We start from the raw sequence: 22828 nt of genomic DNA, 5'->3' as shown, positions 1-22828 counted from the left end.
CTGCTGCAGGCCCCCGCCCAGGAGGACCTTGTGGCCATGTCCATTGGCATAACAGGCATACCTTGGAGATATCGCGGGTTCATATCACCACAATAAAGAGAGTATCACAATATAGCAAGTCCTAATTTTTTTGTTGGTGGAGGGTCTTGCCCTCAATTTGTAAAAAGAACACCACATCTGTGAAGCACAATAAAGTGAGGTGCGATAAAACGAGGTTTGGCTGCATGTGTTACATGGTATCATACTGTGAAGTGATGGAGAGCAGTCAGTCACTTACTATAATAGTTGTGACCTTGGCCAAAACACTTAGCCATTTTGGGTCTTAATAGAGCACCTGCCCCATTTACCATGCAGAATTGCTGCAAAGGAAAACCTACAAAGTTTATACAAATATCAGTTACAATCAATGTCAGCCAATCACATTAAATATGCTCCAATAAAAATAACTCGGAGATCAGAAATGTGCATTAATGTTTTCTTACAAGCTAAAAAAAATGAATGTTCTAGATAAAGTTTTTCCTTCAAGTACCAAATATTTTAAAATTTTAAAACATTTTTAATGGAAGTCTTTTAAAAATTACATCCTTCTCTGAACACAATTTATTCTATGTTAATGACTCAGGATCATTACCATGTGCACTATTATTGAAGTTAGGCATTATTTTTATTATACTAAACTGAAATATAATGATAGTTTCGAGGGCTACTCAATTAAATAAATTTGTCTACCTAAATACATAAAAGCCAACGGCAGTCTGCATTTTATGAAAATTTTTCTTCTTATGTGCTTCCAAATATAAGCTGTATTTAGGAGTCCCACTTTCACCTTTAGAAGAGTACTTCCACTCACTTTAAGTAAAAATAAATAGGTTCTGAATGAACGCTTGGGAATAGTTTTATGAGTAAAGTACATGAATTTTCTAACAAAAATCCCAATTGCTCAGAGGCCTTTATAATCCTCAGTTTTTGGTTCTTGGATGTGTTTCTGACATTTCTGAGATATATTTGCCTACCAATAAGTGGGATGTTACTGCCCTTTTAATGCATCAGATTATATTTTAAATGCATTTTAGCTATACACAAAAAAAGGCAAAAAGGTTGCTTAAAAAATATCCTGGAATCTTACTGTAGAAAAAACGGGTTCTCCCCAACTCAAGAAGCATGATCATCACCCAAGTCTGTGAAGACCACTGAGACACTGCTTCATGCCCGCGGCTGTGCTATGGAAGCAGGCTTTAATGTTTGGGGTTAACAACTGTCTAGAGATAAATGAAATCAAGGCGTGTGCCCAGTAAGAGGACAGAGTGCTCTAAAGGCAACTCAGGAAGCACTTTCTTCTAAAGTGATGCTCACACAGAACGAAAAATTGAATAGTCACTAATCCACAGGTGATACCTAACTTCCTTTATGGTTGTAAGATTTGGATCTGCTGTCCCACACTTCAGGAATTTAATAGTGCTTCAATATTTTAGTTATTCTTAACTAATGTCAAGTCTTCCAAAGGACCATGCAACCAACCCCAAAGCAATGACTGGCAATATGGCTTGGCCAGTCCCCAAGGACAGAGCAGACAACCACAGGTAGGTATGTATCTACTTCACAGCATCATGGTGGTGGTGTTTTCATAACTAAGGCATACTCAAGAAACTTTACTAGTACTCACTGAAGTCTAACCTGGAACAATGCAGCACAGCATTTAGATACTGAAAGACAACATCAAAGAGTTGCAAACAGGCTACACCAACCTTACGGGGCATTTACAACAGTGGTTTGGAAAAGCTCGGGAGATGAAAAGATTAAAATCGCCACTGTCCCTGCCTGAGAGAAAGAGACATCAACAAAGGATCGTTTGTGTGTTTTTTTCCTAGTAAAAGGGATCAGGGACAATGTACTGGTGAACCACACACAGGCTATCAGAGCAAGCAATAGGGTGCTCCTTATCAGTTACAGTGTTGGCCACCTCAAAACTATCTTCACCTGGAGTGACTGACTATATGTTCTGCGGAAACCCTAAGCCATAAAGCTTGTAAAATTCATTGGCAATTACAAGGGGTCTTGTATATTTATTCTATAACTTTTACCTTTTACTGGCTTAATTTGTCTTAGCTTTCCAAGCAAATGTAAGCTATTTGAGTGTAGGTAGGGACTACATTTCATGTTTTTCTGTTTTCTCTCAGCAAGAAAGGAGGGAGGGAAAGGGAGCATCAAGGATGCTTCCTGGGTTTTCTTCCTGGGCAGGACCATTTACTGAGACAAGAACACAGGCAATGAAGCTGGTGGCTGATGACGGTTGGGGCGTGTATGTATCTGATGAGTTCTTTTCTATACATGCTGAGTTGAGGTGTTTTTAAGATTCTTAATCTGCTGTCTGGTAGGCAACTGGACACAGAGGCCTGAGCTCACCAGTAGCTTCCCTCGGATCTGAGAACCTTTACATTAATATTAACCTTTGTCCAGGTGTCATTAAATGGCCCTGTTATAATAGCTAACTTTATAGCTATAGTAATAAAATCTTTTAACTGTGCCTCTAAATTATCCAGCTTTTTAACCTTGATTTTCTCTAGAAATTTTCTCAACTGGACCTAAGTTTAGATGAATTTTAATTTCCTATCATTTGAATAGTATTTAATTTAAAAAATTAACCTCAACTTCCTGAAGTTTAATTCTATTACTATTTTATCATGTTGTTGTTTTTTTTAAAGGGTGCTAGCCAGTTTTGCCTGGATTTAAACAGCTAGTCTTTACCGCTGCTTCTGGTTCTTCCCTTTTCCCAATAGCGTTAGGCCTTTAACAGAGCCTAAATACAGCATTTGTCCTGATTTGGAATCCTCTCAAGCAGTTAAGCAGAGAGACCAGAGGGGAGTTTCTGTCCTGCAGACCACTCACTCAACTCCACCGAAGGGAGTGAAACACTGTTTTAGTTCAATGATTATAGTCGGCATCACAGTATGTCCTTCACATCTGACTATGTAAGATCTTTATAAAAACAATAATTCATCACGTATTTTGGAATTGCTTGTTTGATTTCATGTTACTTCTGCTCAACAACGGGACTCTCTGTAATAGCTGAGTGAATCAATTCATCTATCAGAAATACTTCACTGCCACCACTAAAGAGCAGTAAGATCCTAGGGACTAGTCAATGGGAGGAAGGGCCGTAGGAAGAGGGAAACGTGACTTCCCGCTACCTGGACGAGTTTTTTGAGTTTCTCTCTGTGGTGAGACATGGCCTGCATGACCTTGATCACTTTGTCTTTCTAGCCTCAGTTCAATGTCTAATTCTTAAGGGTGTGGTAAAAGAATAAGATAATATTCATAAAAACTTGGAAAGGCATGGTTTAAGAATGATGTGTCTTTAATGATTTACTCAATGATGTTTTTCTAGATCAGAGGTTAGACACAGAACTCACCTACTTTATCAAGACTGTAATACTTAAATTCCCAAAGGAAAGCCTTCCTGCAGCTAATATAAACGGTGGATGGTCAATGCTTATGTTATTTTAGAGCAAAAGACAGATCAAATAAAGATGTGGCAGAGAGCTGAAATGACAATTTTAAGAGTCTAGAATTTGGAATTGATGGATTCAAGCAGTCTATCCAATAAATGCACTCTACCAGTGAAACTGCTTGGGGGCAAATTCAACATCACTGATAACCAAAATATATTCTTCTCGACTGAAAAAGATTGACAAAGACAGTGAATGATGTTTGGATGGGAGCTACTCATTAGCACAAAAAGGTAGCCCCAGGAAAACAAAAAGGGAGAGAAAATTAGAGAACACTTTAGACAGAGAAGAGCAAATAGTTAAGAGTAAATTAATGTCTCCTCTTTCAATACAAGAAAACGCAAAAATGCAGCATCAGCACCCCTCTTCAAGGTAATAAGAGTTGTTGTTACTGTTTTGTCAGACAATATTTTCAAATTACGTTCTCTAATTCCTTACTTCTGGTCCTTTAAACACCGAAAATGTAAGTATATTCAAGGGCCTGGATAAGTCCGCTGACCAGTTCTTGCCCTCTCTACAGCGGGAAATGCATCTACCCTCGGCTGTTTCATACCTGGGTACCTTCCATCTCCCTGATAGAAGGCTATTATTATTCAGAGTGGATTTAAATATGATAGAAGCAGTTTAAGGCTTGTGTATTATAGCTCCTATTTCTCTTCAATTTAACCAGATTGTCAAATTTATTAAATTATAATAAAGTATAATTATCAAGGAGATTCTCATGTCCACTCTTTAACATATTTCTACCCTATTGGCAAGTGCATCGAGGAAGCCAAAATATTATCATAAAGTTACCTGATGAATAGGAAGTCAGAGCAAGGTCATAAAGCAACGCCTCCACAGCCTCTCTAGGAACGTAATGGGATCACAAAATCAGACAATTCTGTCAAGCTATTTACTTCTGAAAAAGTCTTGTTTCCCCACCAAATTAATTTTTGTTTCAATCATCCCAGGTAAGACTGCATGCAAGACCAAATACATGACATTTGGTGTTACTTTAAACAAAAGAAGGGAGGGTTCAGAGCATGTGAAAGACATGGGATTTTGGACTGGATGGCATACATTTAAAAAATGATAGTTCCTGGAAGTGGGGGAAGAAATATCCCCAAGTGATATAACTAAGTACTTATTAGGTGAGAACACAAACCTAAATTAATCTAATGAGTACTATAATTAAGAAAACACTTTGCAACAGATTTCACAAAATGATACAATAATTTCAGACAAAGAGGACAGACCTCTCTGCCCAGGGCTGATTTGAATTGAAAAAGAGTGTCTTATCACTAGCCTCTTTGTGTGAGTGAGACCAGATTAGAGGTCTGAATGTTAAAGGCATAACTGATATTTTATAAGGTCAGGATTACATGGGAGCTCAAGAGAAGCTAGTGAGACTGGTCTTCCTTTTTGTTTGTTTTTGTATTTGTCAGATAAGGGATTAAAATCTATGTTGTTCTTTGGGGGAAACTGCCCTTTAATTCCCAATTTAAATAACCAGGACAATGATGGGCTAAAGTAGTAACAATGCTTAAGCAGAATACAGAGGCGCCCATTCCCCAAGGAAGAGAAAACGCACCATATCACGACGCTCTTTGTTTTTTTTGGGGGGTGGGTAAGTGTGAGGGGAAAGAAACATTTGTCAAGGCCCAACGGACTGTGTCCGGTTTCCTTGGAGTGGGACTGAGAGAAGTCAGAATCCAGACAAGATTCCCATCACAATGAGAATACACTTCTTTTGTAATAATGACAATGAACTTAAACAAAAACCCACCCCCACCACCTTGTTAGGGCAGTGTGTATGTGGAGGGGGAATCTAAAGGAGGCACGGGGAGCTGACACAAACAAAAAGACATTTAATAGTTCACATGACAGATCCCAGCAATAAAAACGTTGTTCCTCTCAAGAAATAAAGTAGTATGTTTTTGACAAATATTCCCAGTTTCATTTTGGGTGAAAGGAAGAGAGGCTAGCATATTACATTATCTAAATAAGCAGATATCTGATAGTAGCCTGAGTTTTTCATGATTTTTATGGGATCTTCTATATCCTAATTTTTCTCATGTTCTCTTGAGGTTCTTAATCTCCGTTCTTGACACCATACAAATCTGTGGTATGAGTCTTAAAAGTAGCAAATTCTACTTTTGTTGTCACATAGTAAATCACTTAAAATTAACACAATGATAGCACGCCAAAGAAATAACTAATTTTAAAGGACCTAGACTACTTTGTAAAATGTAAAACATTAAAAAAAGATTCCTAAGATAGCTTATACAAGATTTAATGTCATTTCTCACTTGTTCACCTCATGAATGTTAGAGGAGGTATATATATTTAAAAATTTAAAGTATAGAGATAAGCAAAGTACTCTTGTATCTACCATTCTCTCTGGGGTGCTCTCAGAATAGTCCTTTAAAACCATCCCCACCCACCTCTCTGGAAATACTCAAGATTACTGTTGGGAACGTATTGGAGTAGGGTGAACTCAGAAACATCTGTATATCCTAGTTTTGTTTTGTGTTTTTTTAAAAAATATGGAACGCTTCACAAATTTGCGTGTCATCCTTGTGCAGGGGCCATGCTAATCTTCTCTGTATCGTTCCAATTTTAGTATATGTGCTGCCGAAGTGAGTACTGTATATTCTAGTTTTTACTCAGGAATAGTGGAAAACAAAAATGTAACTAAATGCATACACACTACACACTCACACACATATATGCAACTTAGGTATTTATTCTTCCTCAGTCTTATCCCTGCTTCCATGACTTCTCTTGCTTTCAATACACTGTCCAGTTCAACTACACTGATTCAACTTCCCTTGGAGAACAGTGTGTAAGCTCTCTGCCACCAGTTTGCCCTCATTTTAGAGTTTGCTTCACATTATACAGAACTGCCATCTTCTTAAAGCATAAAATCTTATCTTGCCACCTTTTTTGCATAAAACTTCTGTCAGCTTCCCACTGCTGACACTCCATCCTCCTTCTCCCTGGGGACCGTGTTAGCTATTTCTTACTCGATTCTCATGGTTTGTTTCTTTTTTGTTTAGCTGAGCCATCCTGCCACCTGTTGGCAGCTCAGCTCGGGCCGGGTATCGAACCAGCGACCCTGTTGCTCAGAGCTCGCACTCTTGAGCGAGCTCTTAACCAACTGAGCTGCTCGGCTGGCCCAGTGTTTCTATTTTTTATTAAATAGTACTTATGTTGCATGGTAATGCTTGGTTTGACTATCTCCTCCACTGGACTGTGAACCTTCTCTATGTCCAGGTCTTTGTCCTTTTTAATTTGGTAGCTTCACTGCCTAAAACTTCATATCAGGCATAAGTAATGAATAAACTAACCCAATAAATTACTACATAGTGAAAATAGACATTTTCCAAGGGAATTGAAAAGGACAGATGAAACATTTTGACACAGAATCAGAAGAAAAAAGAATAAACTTCCAATTAAAAAGAATTCAAATCAATGCAGCAGCGAGAGGAAGGAGGATATTTTGAATGTCACACAGTAGAGGAAGAGTGTAATGTATGTAGGCTCTTAACTGGAAGCACACAGGAGGTTGCTAGGGTGCTCTCCAAGGTACCAAAAAACTGGGATGAAAGATATGGCTTACATAACAGCTTTCAAAAGCCATTTGTTTTTTACTGCAACCCAGAACAAGAAATACTTTTTATTAAGTAACCCAGCACCCATCCCTGTTTGTATGTGCACAATGATACACAAGCTTCAATGAAATAGTATTTATCCTTATTATATGCTAGTGCGCTGATTCTATCTTTTTCTTTTTAAAATGTTGGTTACGATCCAGGAAATTGAGCTTACAACCTATTAATAGTCACAAGTGGTTGACCCAGTTTGAAACTCTCGTCTACACAGGCTCACCAATTCCTAGCACCTCATAAAAATCTGCTATTCTGGTTTTCTTCTTAATCCATCTCTAACTAGCTAAAGTTACATTGCCAGACTTTCCTGGCAAACTGCTCAAGACAATTTAATAGACATTGGAATGAACGCCTCTAAACTGTGCTAGCTAGGATATGAATTATCTGTTTGAGTAGTGCAGAGCTCCCACTTGCTAAGAGTGTAACTAAAATCACTAAATAGGTAGAAGAGCCCCCAAATTCTTTCACTGGAAAACTAAAGTTCTGATGATTAAACGCTATGCATGCACAAATCCCCACTCCCACACTTAGCTCTTACATTGTTATTCAAACTCTAATACCACATAAGCAGAAACAGCTAAAGATTCAAAGCTTGTAAAATTCCAACCTTGAATATACAAAAAACCCTGTATACAATGGAAATGCAGGGAAATTCTACGGAACTATAATTTTTATCTTAAACATCTACTTTCAAAACAACTTTTGTTCCATTTACTTTAAAAGAATGATTAATAGTTTGATAATTCCCCTGAAACAGGACCAAGACATGCAAAAAGGCTGCATTCCAGGCTTCGACTGTAGATCTAACATTTTAATGTCTGACTGTAGAGTACAAGATTGGCTGCCCACTGCCCAAGTCTAATATAAACTCATTTGCCTGGCTTTCAAAGTTCTAATCAATATGAAAATCTGATTTTCTCACTCTCTCCCTATTCTTCACACTAATTTAACTCCAACCAGGTGCTTTCACTCCTAGCTTTTTTACTGAGCACTTGCAAAGAGCCTGCCACAGTGCTAAGTATTTTACATACAGAATCTCATTTATGACTCAGCAAATCTCTGAGGTATGCAGTATAAGCCCCCTTTTACAGGTAAGAAAACTGAGGATCAGAAAGGTTCAATAACTTATTAAAGATATAAACCAGGCCCATCAAATTCTGCCTCTTAACCCTGGGATATTCTCTCCTCTCTATGCCCTACCTACTCTTTAAGATTCACATCCTCCCGCACTGAGCCAACAATGCCGACTTCTATTTAACAATGAACAACATACTTCAAATGTAATTTCTTTACTGGTAATTTCATAATACACATTTCTCTTCCTAAAAAGCAATGATAAAGTCTACTCAAGAGTAAAACTAAATTAACAGTTGGGACTTAGTTAGAAAGTTTCAATCTAAGAAAAAAATTTTAGATAAAACCCTTCATTCTTTCTAACTCCATGCTGAGTCAAGAGTGACAAAGTGGTACAGAGGTTAAGTATAATGGTTTGGAATCATGAGGATTAAGGGCAGCTCATTATGTAAGGAGGGCTAAGGGACAAGTCCCTTAAATTCGCCCATTTCCATGTTTTTCATTTTAAAAATGAAAGATTACAATGGGACTAACATTGTTTAATCAGTGGGTTAATCAAAACCTCCTATAGTCACAATGTGAATATACTTACTACTACTGAATTGTACACTTAAAAATAGTAAAGATGGGGCCAGCCGAGTGGTGCGTTGGTTAAGAGCTGGCTTGGGACGCCAGCTCTGAGCAGCAGGTCCCTGGTTCGGATCCCACATGCAGGCCAGTGATGCTGCGCCCTCTACAGCTAAGATGGTGAACAACAGCTCAACCTGGAGCTTGGGCTGCTGTGAGTCGCCGGCCAAGGTGTAGGCTGCAGTGGGGCTGGCCAGCAGCTGGCATGCACTTTCGTGAGCTGCTGTGAGCCGCCGTGAGCAGCCATCCAATGGCTGGTGAGCGACTGCCTCACCCGGGAAGAGTGCAATGATAATACCAACATGGGCCAGTGAAGCGACATACTCCACAACTAGACTGAAGAACAAAAGGACAACAACTTGCCTGTTCCCCTTCACCGATTTCCCAACTCCCCAATAAAATCTTTTTTAAAAAAAGGTTGGTTCTGACTGAGTCTGATTACATCCAATGAGCCCCCGAACTCTGTGAGCTCTAACTTGTTCAAAGTAGGACTAGCCCGCACACAACAGAAAGACATAATGAAGGACATATCTTGAAATCAGTCAGAATAAAAGTAACTGCTCAAGCCCATCTTTGCAAAAGTATCATCACATTCAGTTCATAATAAAAACTTAACAAAATGGGCTTGTTTTAAATAAAAGGCATTTAAAATGACAACCAGTTCCATTTTTTTCCTTTAGAAAATGCTACAATGTAAAGTTGAGACCTAAGGTTGTTATAACCTTATTATTCAATAAAGGGTTGTTACTATACCTCCCAATGTTCAGATATAATTAAGTGTATTTGTCTCACATTTAATAATAAACTTGCATTTTTAATAAACTGAGAGGTGAAAAGAGGTCTAAAGGGCATTCAGGCCAACACTCTCACTTTGCAGATAAAAAGAAAAAAGATCTTCCCAGTATATACCAAGTTGAAAGAAATTTAAAGTACCAAATAAATCCCTTATCACTCCATATTGCTGATCAAATAAAGTTGGCAAGAAGAGTACAATTAACATTTTAAAACTACTAGTCAACAACCAATAGTATTCTTACAGGCCTATAAAAAGCTCCAGACTCAAGATCTATCAGTAATACTTTTTTCAAAAAAAAGTATTTTTCACTTATTTCAGCTACAAAATCTAACATCATATGACTTGGGTATATGCTTTTACACTTGAATACAAATGCCTGGTGAGAGGAATTCACAGTCCTTGGGGGGGAAAAATAACTCCATAATTCAGAAAATGGCAGAAAGCTATACCATTTTCCATTTTTTCCCACTCCATCTCCCTTATGCAATGTCCCTGATTCCTAACACCTTGTTAAGACATAAAGGTCCCTGAATAAATTCCAAAGAATCCACAGAATCCGAGAAGAAAATTCTGGATTAGAAGAAATAACTCCTTAAAAAAAAATAAGGTCATAACAATTGAAGGGCTAAATACCAACTTGAAGCTGGAATCACTAAAATAATTTCATTTGAGATGACAGATTACAATCCCACTTCACTGATCTGGCCACCAGTTTAAAATGGATAATGATAAGAAACAAGTTACAGCTTTGAAATTTACAAAGAAATAATAATTAGGTTTTCAGAACAATGTTCTCCAAAAATGTGACATAACTGAGGGAACAAATGAAGCCAATGGACAAGCCTTTAGTACCACCCAAAATTTCCAAGAAACATCAGATCAAAAGGCAGAAATAGCTGGACAGCCAAAGAAATAAGAAAAAAATTAACTGAAAGATCATCTAGACCAATTACCAAAAACAGCATCATTTTGAATATAAAATGCCATCAGAAATGATCAGAAATTGTTTCAATCAGTCTACATTAATTACATGTATATGAGCTTGAAAAGGCAGCCTTCTAAAATATACTGCTCATATAATTTCTAACCTCTATCATTATAATCCTGCTGTTCCTCAAACACTTCACAACAGGAATTACTTTATAATACAAAACTTCTTTATACACCTAGTTTCTAAAAATCACAATATGAATGTTAAGCAACATATATGCTGTTCTTTCTTGGTCCCGGTAAAAGGAAATGCCAGGATCCTTCCCAGAACCTGGGAATAGCCACCACAATAGCCTTCATTGACTGACAATGTTGCTTTCACACTTACAGTCTCCAGAAAAAGAGCAAAGAAAAATTAGTAAATCATTCTTTTTAGGAAGCAATCTCAGCTTATAGTTTTACTCTAAAACAATTATGAAAAACTAAGTCCAGAAAGCAGGTATATTTATGAAAATATAAACATATCTTGTTTAGCTGGAAGTTATTTTTTTATAGTGAATAATCCAATGAAGAAAATTGAGGCAGGGGAGGATCAGATTAGTAAAGGCAAAGAAGTACAAGGCAGTACTGCATCCAAAAGCTGAAGCACGATTCTGAAGCCACAGCTTCTAGTTATATAAGAGATTTCATCTGGAAAGCGTTTATCATAAAAAAGGACCGACTTTGATTATCATGTGCATTTACAGTACACTCCAAAATTCTACCCCATTTGTGGATTTTTGAAAAGCTTTAAAATCTTAAAAAGTAGATACCAAGCTTTTAAAACAGTTTTCACAACAAAATTTATTAGAAGAATAGTGGTTTTGAAAAGTCTAGCATCCAGTGAGAACTACCATACACAACATTACAGCTGGGAATGTTTCTCCAAAATGTCATGGTCAAATAATACAATGGAACCATTAAATTTTACACATGCACGAAAGAACTAGCGCTTTTGACATACAATGCAAAAAAAAGGGGACCACATGGATTAAAGTTTTAAGTACTCATCACATACATTAAGACACAGCTTATTTTAGTCCAGTCAAAAATCAGAACTGCATTAAAAATTTAATGTAGTGCAATCAAACCAAAAAAACTTAATTTGTGATCATAAGTGCTCTACTACATAAACATTGATCATAGCAAGGAACAAAAGTTCAAATCACACAGTACAAAAAAAATCTGTAAATAAATATAAACTACAGTACAAGAGAAATATTAAATTATACAATTCCGTTAAACTGTAAACAGTATATTGAAATGAGGTCCATAAGAGTAAAGGGGGTTCCTGTTTTGTCGCATGACACTTGAACTTCTAGAAATCTGAATGATGCCATTTTCCATATCTTCAAAGGCTATGGGTTTTATATATGGAGAATTCCTTTTTAGATGTAAGATATCAAACATTAAAGCAGAGGAATAATCTATTTTGTTAACCACAGATAGTACTGTAGAAAACAAAAGGAATATTAATGAATGAAGACCTCTAGTAGACAAGTCTTAACGTTAAGATGCAAAGGGCTAAAATACTCGAATTCGAACTTCACATCCGAAGAAACTTGTCACTGAGGACTTCAAGGCTACAAAATATACTGACAAAATTGTCTGCTGATATGCAGATCCAGACCTCTGCTAATTTTTTGACATTTACATACTCGTGTTACAACACCAACTTTGGCAGAGTCACTACTAATAAACTCAGAGCACTCCTGGCCCAATGGTTCCATCACAGTGGCCAGTGCACAGAATTCTCTAAAGACATTGCATAAACTAGAATGTAGAGGTCAGACACCCAAGGACCAGTGCTTGAATTTAGTAGTAGTATGGTGAAGAAGCAAGAGCCACATCAACGAGGAACTGCATCTGTATTTGTCAGAAGCAGCAAGGAATGTTGTTTAATTGTGCTGGCTATTAGTGGCATTTAAAAATAGTTTAAGTGTGTGTGTGTGTTGCATGTGCTGGCTATACATTTACGCACATTTTGTTTTTTTTTCAAATACACTGTTAACAGGAACCCCCATAGTATCTGCTCAGTAGTAATAACTGAATATATAGAATGCCACTATAAGAGTGTGAGGCACCGTGTGCTGGAGAGTTATATGCAGCTTTAAAATCTGTTTGGCTGAGTTATACCTGGATACCTGAACTGAGTTTTTAAGTTGACATTCATCAAGGATGTGCTACCAGCACGTCGAAATAAAAGCAAAACAGAAAAATAGAAGTCACTGTTAGGTTTAAGAATAGCATCAAAGTACCTGAATTGAGTGAGAATAGTGTGTAAACTGTCCCTGAGGGTTTTAAAACAGTGTGTACAAGTTGGATTCCTAAGAACATTAGCTTTATTTAACAGTGTGGACTGATAAAATACCAAAGCCTGACAGTTTAAAGTGGAGGTTATAACGAATTATATGCGAACACTCCAAATGTATAGTTTATACATTTCTTCTCAAAGCAGCAGTAAGCTGCTGTAAAGTATACATCCCATCAGAACAAGCAACATGTGGGAGTCAGATAACGGTTTCTTAGTCTGGTTTTCTGACAGCACAGCATATCAATATCCAATGACTATATCTTTCCTAGATCAGAATGTAACTAATTTCGACTAGCAATATAGGATTAGACTTTTAATCAAACACTTTGCTATTACATACTAAAATTCCTTAAACTTACTAATGCTGGTATACTAACCTAGTTAATCATCCCCCCCCCTCATTTTAGAAATATACCCTTCCACAACTTAAAAACATTAAGATCCATTTTCAGTCCTCTGATGTAAAAAGCATGTCAGTGAATTAATATTAAAAATTTACACAGTAAAAAGGCTTGAATTTCAGCCAAAGATTCTAAATACTGCTCATTCCCTGAAGACTTAAAGGGAGAGAGAATCCCTACCCAATTTCCCAGCGATTTATTTTTCTAAAATGGTCTGACACAATTTTTCATTTTGGGGGATTATCCCCTCACCTCCTCTCAAATTCCAAATTCTTAAGCCTGAAATACTTAATAAAATGGGGAAAATGAAGCAATCACTTGGCATTGCTTTAAAGGTATAAAATGTTATTGTCTTTTTTTAATAAGACAACGTAGTATGTTTTATATTTTTAAGTAATCACCCTAAAACTTACAGTACCTAAGACTCTGAAGATAAATTAAGACTTTAGTGTTGTAACAGAAAAAGTGCTGAATTATCCCTTTTCTAGTACTTTTTAAACATTTCAAACAAGTGCTTTTCTAATGATAGTAAAGTTTACTATATACCCTTCCACCAAGCAGGAAAAAAAGTATTGCCTGGATAAAAGAAAAAACTTTTAGGAGTGTAGCACCGGGTATTTACCACATAATAGATGTTAACAGATGTTGTTTCACTCATTCTGAGGGGGTAAAAATAATCTAGATTGAAAATGTATTTGGCTATTGAATGTTAAAAATCCCTGCTCTACTGTGTCAGTGTCCTGTGTCCAACCCCCCTCCCCCAGTCCCCTTACACACTATCCACTGAGAATCTAATCTCTAAAGAGATTATTTTAAAATTTGTTTTCAGGACATACCTGAGAAAGGGTGCAATTATGCAGAACAAGGAACCCAAGACTGTACTAATACTGGTTATAGGTTCATAAATTCTTTCCCAAGACAAATCTAAAAAGTCTAAGAGGTATGGATCTTCAAATATGTCTTACTGCCTTAGATTTTTTTTTTGGTATGTGTGTAGGGTCATTTCCAGTGTTGAAAAGATCATCTTGAGCCTGTTCAATGACAGTTCAAGATTGGGTAAAGAATTCATTTCCATATTCAAACAATAAAGATTAAATATTATTATAATATTTGCAACATCCAATAAATCTATGATTAACTAAAAGTGCTTGCTTTTCGGCTTTTATTGATATAGCTCTAAATGAACTGGAAACCTTAAAATTACCCCCCAAATAGTTGCAGAATTAAGTCACATTATTGTTTGTCAAATCAACATTAGCCTTGATTCTCACTTTCAAACAATCTGAAAGATTTTTCTGACTATCAAATGAAGATGGCCCAACTTTTCTACATTATCTATCCTGAGACTCATTTTTCATATTGTAGGACAGAATCTTTAGGCTTTTCTCAAGTTTTCCTACTTGCCCATCCTACTTTCCACCCCTCTCCCCCAATCGCCTTCGTAACACTTAGGGCACACAGCTACAGGGCTAATATCTGGTACTTTAAAAGGCAACTGCGAGTTTATTTGGGAATAAGAGACAGAGGATGTATAAAGAATTTCCTCTATTTTTCCCTTCAGTCACCATGTTCACAAATCCTACTCAAGTCTCAAGGACAGAATGAAGCCACCCCACCCCACCCCCCGCCAAAAAAAAAAAAAAACCACAACTAAAACAACTTTGGAGGTCTGCATTCCTTGTACCACAATTATACTTTTTTCCTTTTCAGTAGGGTTTGAAAGCAATTAGATTTTTTTAAAATCCTCATATAGCTTAATAGTCTCCTAAATGGGCTGTTTGGCTAAAGCCATTAAGTTTTTAATAACACTGGCCTGACCATAGTATTAATGAAGGCCTAACTGTAATAGAAAGGTAACAAGGAAAACCATCTTTGATATCTTCATGAACATCAAAATTGAACCTACAACTTTCAATGTCTCCTATAAAAGATTAAGTAGAGCAATTCAGTCTATTGCCATATTCTATTACCAATGACAGCAACCTGAATATATAGAAAAGGGTGGTTCATATGAAAACAACGTATGGAATTTAAAGAGTAATTACAAAACCAAAAATATGTAGTTTCAAAATTAAATCTACAGGGATAACAGCTGTTAAAGAACTGTCATATATCTGTTGTAACTACTCAAAATAATTTCAGGTTCTGACATTGGGCTGACTCATTAATTTGCTTTATAAAAACACCTAACTGAATCCAAACTTCACTATTCTGGGTCAATGAAATGTAAGAGAATCACAAAGGCTTAGAACAGGCCTTGCACCATGTGCTTACTTGGGGCAGGGGAGAACACAGCTCACTAGCAGCTCCCGGGCTGCTGTGTACTGCCGAATGAGAGAAGGTAGTTATGATACGGGCCTTTGCAGGTAGTTACTTTTAGTCTAATTTAGAGCTCTCTCCAGAAAATTGGGAACTAAACTTCTCGTTGTGCCTTATTGTTTTACTATCTGATCCCATATAGCTCGTATTACAGCTCAGGTAAAATGTTGGAGAATGCAAATGCCAATTGGTTGAGGTAATGGTTTATATAAGATAACCAGAATTCTAAAAGCACTTCAATATTGTAAAGTAAAAGTGTACCAAATCAAGCTAATACACACTTCACACTTGTTGAGCTTGCTCACCAGAACTGAATAGTAATTACCTTCACATAAGGACCCCTATTACCACACAAAGCCTGACTCATATCCATGATCTGCTGCAGTAAAGGTTCATCAAGCAACACCGAAACTTCAGAACAACAACAAACTTAATAGTAAAAAGTATTACACACAAATATAAATTATTTTCCTGAAAGAGACCTTGTCCTTCATGGTACTTGGGGAACAGAAATAAGTGTACAGCTCATCACATAGTTCAGTCACTTGTAAGCCTGCTGAACAAAGCAGTATAACACACTGCTGTCAAGCTTGATGACTCTACTGTCTCAGAAATGAGAAAGCTAATGATAAAAATACCAATGAGGCATCTTTCCACAGAATTAGTGTTTTTGATTTTATAGTGCCATAGCTTATGTATAATGTCAATGTTCTCTCATAAAAAATGCCAAGAACTGATTTTGACTACATTATCTCCTAACATTAGTTTGAGCAATATCATATAGTTTGAGTATGTCATCATCCGCCTGCTGAAAAATGAGGAGGAAAGGCTTCTGTGACCAAGACAGTTGTGAACTATACTTTCCCATACCATAAAAATGGTCAACTGTTGTTTGGGCCATGCAAAACTCTGATTAGCAGAAATTAAGCATGCGAATAGACCAATCTCTATTACACATTTATGAGGACGTCCCCAAACTAGAATATCTACACTGAAAGTGCCAATACAGAATAGTGGCAAATCAAGAGAGAAATCAAATATTAAGGGATCACTGCGGCACCAAGACTGACATGACAGCCAGCCATGTGATGAGCCACCTCCAAGAAACACATGGTATAATGGAACTCTGAACACAAAATTTAACATTAAAAGTGCACCTGAATATTACAAACTAACTTTACAAAACCTACAATAAGGTAAAATATATATCTTTTGAAATATTCAGCAGCTTTCCGTATTTTTTTTAAAGTTTTTTTTTTTTGAGAGGCTCATGAAATTTAAAAGGGACCACTATCTAATTTCAACCATGCTTCACAAAACAATAATGGCTATTTTATATTGCAGTTACCAAAGTAATGCAATTAGTGCTTTAAAATAATCTACACTTAAAAAAGAAAAAAAGAGAGAGAGAGACCGACCGACCTTTGGAGGAAATATGCTTATTCAAAAGCTTCTTGGAAAAGAAAATTTACCTGAATATCAAGTCATGACTGATCTCAAGTGTAATGTTTAAAAGCTTCACAGACATGAATATTACAATCTTCAGGTCTCAGGGCTTTTAATCTGAGAAAGTTTAGAGTTTGGTTTGTTTTTTAAATTCACTTTCTAACCAAAACAAATAATAGAAGTACTCAAATTTTCACTATTTACAACTCTCAGCCTACAATCTGAAATGACACAATACAAATTCTCTTATTTAAACTGCAGCATTAAAGGGTAGGCACACCATTCTTCTGCTGCTCGATTGTCATCCACTGAAACACACATAGAAAATATTTATGTTAGTAAAATGAGATCACTCCATGTACACTACAATGACAAAATTTACATAACTCAACTCATACATCACTTTATAGACTACCACACAGGATTAAACCTCTCTGAACAGTAAAACTCTACAAAAGTTGAACTTTTAGGGCCAAATTTTTAAATGGGCCTTTAATGATACCTTTCTGAGAGGGGATAAAAGCAAGCACAAATTAACTGCTCAAAGGACCGTTTTGCAGCCATCTTGGGCTACTGAATACCCCAAACATCATGCAAAACAGCACCATGGCTACAATTAATTGTGTGTGACAAATTACTGAGTGTGGAACAAAGGAGGCATTCCTTCATAAGCTTAGCCCTTTGCTTTCAGCAAATTTTTAACAATTTCCTTCAACTGCAGATGAAAACCATACATTTCATAGAGTATTTTTATTGCAACTTCCAGCTAGGCTAGAAAATACTGCAGTCATATACTCCTCTGAACTCAAACTGCTTTTTCTGTTGAGAAGACGAGAGAGCTAAAAGAAAACAGGCTCAGTCATCCACTGATGAAACTGCTACACAAAATAACCAAACAAAAAGAGGAACCCAAGCCCAGGCTACATCAAGAATGAGCAGTGCATGTATTTTAATAACAGCAATGGTGTGCCTAACCTTTGAACACATAGGTTGCTGAGGGAAAACTATCCTTAACCTAATGCTTCCAGTCAAGAATTTATGCCTTGGGAATATCTGGAACTACTTCTCTTTAAAAACTGTTAGCATTCACCTGAAATCATCAGCCTCAATTTAATATGCTCCAAGTTTGATTTCATTTTATATAAAAACTACAATGACTTTTTTGTTTTCGGTTAAGCATTTAGAAGGGCCTGACCATCTTTCTCAGCAGATTAGAATATAGGGTGTATGTGATATGGATTTTGTCTTGCACGAATAGTAATTTTAATTTGGTTACAATACAAAATTAAGTTTCATGGGCTTTATCAGAGTTCTTGCCAAAAACTGTACAAAATAAATGTTCCCAAATTAATTACTGTAATTTTAAAAGCCCATATCAAAAAAAAGCTTACATACTCTTCAAGGAGTGCTTATACAAACATGATCTGAAAGGTCCTGAACTGTGTGCTAAACAACCATAAAAAATAAGCAAATATCAGAAAGTTACCAAGCGGATATTACGTAGGATGCCAAAAAAGAAAAAAAGATTCAAAAGCAATGAATTAAATAAAAACTAAAAAACATCAACCCCTCCCCTCCTGTACTAGTAGCTGGATTAGTTAAAAAAGAAACTAATGATTTCATTATTGATTGAATCATTATTAGAATTGGAATGCAACCTAAATCATATTAGGTTACCTTGGGGTTGTGTTTTTCCTGTCACCACAAACATGGATCCTTCATTCATGTGGATATTTTGGGCAGACTACTGAGGCTGTAAAATCTAGATACCACTTTCACAATATTATAGTAACTTACACACATTTCTTTTCCTATTTCTCCCATTCCCCAATAAACAGATCTTGAATATTTTAAACTAGTTGCTGCAACAACATTCAGTTGTTAGCACATGATCAAATTCGTAAAAGCATTTAAGAATACAAAGAAACTTAGTTTGCTAAAATGAGGCATCCTCTACTGTTTTATGTAATGTACCCTGACTGCTCCTGAGTAAGAACGGAGCTCGTCCTCTATGAGATAAGGCTATATCCTCACTTGTTGGTGAGACCAAATTTTACCCTTAGAAAATCCCAAACATAATTATAGCAAAGGTAGTGTTACAAAGTAATTAACCGAAGCATTTCTGAAGGTAGTGTGTGCACATTTTCCACCTCCTTCCCCTCTGGGTGAGCACTAAATAGACTGCTAATTTGTTAAGTAAATTTAACAGTGAGAAAAAAATCATAAAATGTGATTTGACCCAAATAATGATTTATCATCGAATTATGAAATTCCTTCATTTCTAAAGTTTAGTGTTCTTAAGAGTTTTTTCTTTAGTTTAATCCTTCAATTAGTTGAATTGTAGAAGAAAACATGAATAATTTTATAAGATGGCTTTCCAATGAAACTGCAATGAAAAAGCTCCCAGTATGACAGAAGTGGTTTCTAAATGGGGGCTTTTTTTTTTTCCTTTTAAATAAAGGGAAATATAACTTAAAAAAAAGAAAAGAAAAGAAAAGAAAGAAAGCATGCAGGCTCTACAGGCAAGGAGTCCACTTTCATGTATCTGTTCTCTGTGAGGTAACTCAGTTCTCTTGTAGAGAAACATGCAAAAGGCCAAACAACATCCCGAGCCATACTGCACATGAAAAATTTTAAATATGCAACATTCAGAATGCACCTTTCACCTCTGTACACACAAGTCAATGCAAATTCTGCAAAGAAACAAGTGTCACAGTAAATGAAGTTAGGTACAAGCAATGATAGCAGTAGTGCTCACCCAGTTTGTACAGTAATTGGCACTCTACAGTATTCCTACTCATTTTTTGATTCATTTGCACTTTGTGCTGCCTCTCCCTGGGGATCTAATTCAATCTTTACAGAAACATCTGGCCCCTCCGACCTCATTAATTTCATCTTTTTCTTTGGAGGGTTTTTCAAAGTGCCCAGCCTCTCCTTCACTTTGTACTCCAGTGTACTGTGGGGAATCCCATAAATACTCTGAGCTTTGGAAACACTCATTTTTCCACTCATAACCACTGAGATTGCTTCCTCCAGTATCTCACTGTTGTACTGTCTGTAACGCCCTCTTTTCTTCCGAGGCTGCTTGGAACCAGGGTCTCCTTCTTGATCCGATGTGGGATATGGCTGTCCAGAGGTAGACTGCTCAGCATCTGAGCCCCAAGAATCGGGTCCAGCATCTAACATGCTTTTTCTATTTTGTTTTGGAAGAATAGCCCTCAATTTTTTACTAAGCGCGCTCTCCGTTTGTGAACCCATTACCAAAGAGCTATAGCTGTACTGATCACCAGTGCGAGACTCCCAAGAAAGATCCATTCCTCGAACTTGTGGTATCTTTAAATCTACAGGAGATGAATGGCTCACATCCTTTTTTCCATCTTGTTTTGTTTGAAGTGCCATTTTTGGAAAGGCAGAGTTTTCTGCAAGAAAAGGAAGGTCACTGATGTTGCTGAGTGCACCATTTCCCCTGAACTTCATACGGCTGAGGTTGAACTCATAATGTGGTTTTGCCCAAGAGGCTTCCCTGGATAATATTAAGTGTTGTCCATGATTCTGTAATCCAGATGGCCCAAGGCTGGCAGCTGTGGACAATTGGTTTCTGCTCAGTAGTTCTTCACTAATCTGCAGGGATCGAGCCAATGGAACTTTGAGTGATGTGGAGTGTCCAAAACCTTCCCTGGTTCCATCCTGTAAGCTTCTTGGAGGTACCCCATCACCACTCCGAAGTCCGTCTGGGCGGTACTGGCTGGGTCTCCCAGGTCGCCTAATTGGATGGAAGGAAACTGATGTGAGCAGGACTTGCACAGGTAGGGAGGGATGGGTGAGGGGACCACTCCTTTATTAGAAGGCCTTGCTTGGGTAACATCACTTTGTGTTTGTGTTATTTATTTATTTTTCTCTAAAATTAAAAAAAAATGGTCTCAGCAGTTAGTTTTAAAACGTGTTCACAAAAAAACAAAAAGGAAAAAAGAAAAAAAAACCAGGAGCTTTTTGGGCAAAGAAAAATTAAACCTGTCAGCTGGTCTCTGGTTGGGTTCACAAATTTTCGGAGAAAAAGTTTCGCGCAACTGTCTGAAAATAGCACCTTAATTATTAATTACAAAGTAATCATCAAGTCTCCATAGATCTACACACAATTGTGTTACCAATGTGACGTTACCACTAAACAAGTACAGTAATAAAAGAGTAAGCCAACTTATTTATTTTAATGCAACATATCCAACATTCATGACAACCAGCAATAGAACTAGAACCATTTACATTGGTGGAACCCATAGATAATTACTCATTTATCCCACAGACAAGTTGATATTCATGATCAAAATCAAACAACTCCAAATAACATTTCTTATTTTGCTCGGGAAAAAAACATGGCTACCAGCCCCAACAGGAAACAAAAACAAAAAACCCAAACCAAAATACCCACTGCATTATAACTTACCAAACTTCTTCATTTTAAAACACTATTAGTTGCAGATACATGAGTACCACAGATTCTCCATTTGAAATAATCCAAGCTTTAAAGAAACTGCACTTTATTTTCCCCAAAACTTTGTTCCTTAAGTTCTAGTGAAAGTAATTACTGTCACAGGTATATACAATCAATTTTGTAGCAGTTTTCTTAAAAAAACTTAAAATACCAAATATCAATTTTTAAATTTCAAGTGAATAACTTTCACATAATGCTTAAAATGTCTACTACTTACACAAAGTTAATTCATAAGGTTTTCATTTTCACAATAGAGAAAGATTACCAATGATACAACTGGCAACTGGTAAAGCATGGTCAAGGGGAATAATTACATGAACTAGGCACAAAAGTGGAATTTTGCAGAAATAATGATAAACCAGCTATGTTCTCCAAAAGCCTATAGGGACTCTGTGCTGTTATCAGTAAATAACATAATAAGGAAAACAATGAATATTCAACTAAAAGATGGGCAGTACTGTCACTGTTTCTGTATTCCAGGAAACAATACCACATAGAAAACACTTTTTTTCCATTCAGAGGGATAAACACAACAACTTCAACCATATAATAATACATAGATTTGGTGGCCAAGTTTAAAGTGAATCTTAAAGCAAGGGGTTCATTCATACAAACTGCACTTAGGCTTCTCGAACTACATGTGTCCTTAATTACACAACTTAAGTTTTTTTTTAATATATAAATGGAACCCAATGATTTGGGACCATGATGACTTATATATAGTAAAAACTATAGTGAAAAAAAAGGCTTAAGAAAAAACATTAGTAAGCTATGCAAAATGAATTAAGTTAATGTTATTTTTAGATTGAATAAAGGAGGACAGGAAAGGGAAAATAATGGAATTTTAAAGAAAATAAAGGGAACATTTTTAGAAGTTAGTAAAGAAATCCTTCAATTTGAAGGTAATTAAAATGTTGAAAGGGTTAGTCCATTTAGTGTCTACTTATTCCTTTACCATCTAAACAACTTCCCCATGTTGGTATTCTATAAGTTAAATAAACCTAAATATGATTAACTAATTTAACTTACTGAAGTTATTTTTCATATCTAGATGAAGTTAACTTTTGGTCACAATGGTTTTATGGAAATGCCTTCCCAATGTGGCACGTAAACACCTTCATTAATTCCTGACTTTTCTAAGTGATTGCTATGTACACAGAGAGGAAGAGTTAGACAATTCTTACACTGTAAAATTAGGTGGTCAGAAAATTCACTTTGGTCTGCTAGAAATTAA

The 22828-nt window shown here is 36.5% G+C and overlaps 1 protein-coding gene across 9 annotated transcripts in view; it reads right to left on the bottom strand.

The window, feature by feature from the left end:
* LCOR (ligand dependent nuclear receptor corepressor) overlaps positions 1-22828 on the bottom strand; it is a 144118-nt gene that overhangs the window by 17073 nt on the left and 104217 nt on the right. For 2 of the 9 annotated variants that reach the window (XM_019639045.1, XM_019639044.1), the window contains exon 8: positions 11411-20868. The exons of the other annotated variants lie outside the window; for them this stretch is intronic. In XM_019639045.1, coding sequence (XP_019494590.1) covers positions 19899-20868 — 970 coding nt within the window. In that variant the 3' untranslated portion in view covers positions 11411-19898. Of the gene's footprint in view, positions 1-11410; positions 20869-22828 lie in introns of those variants that run through there. 9 annotated transcript variants of the gene reach the window in all.

Source organism: Hipposideros armiger, unplaced genomic scaffold (genome assembly GCF_001890085.2).
Source record: "Hipposideros armiger isolate ML-2016 unplaced genomic scaffold, ASM189008v1 scaffold_42, whole genome shotgun sequence".
NCBI lineage: Eukaryota > Metazoa > Chordata > Mammalia > Chiroptera > Hipposideridae > Hipposideros > Hipposideros armiger.
Note: the sequence above shows the minus strand (reverse complement) of the source record. Positions and strands in the feature narration are given on the sequence as shown.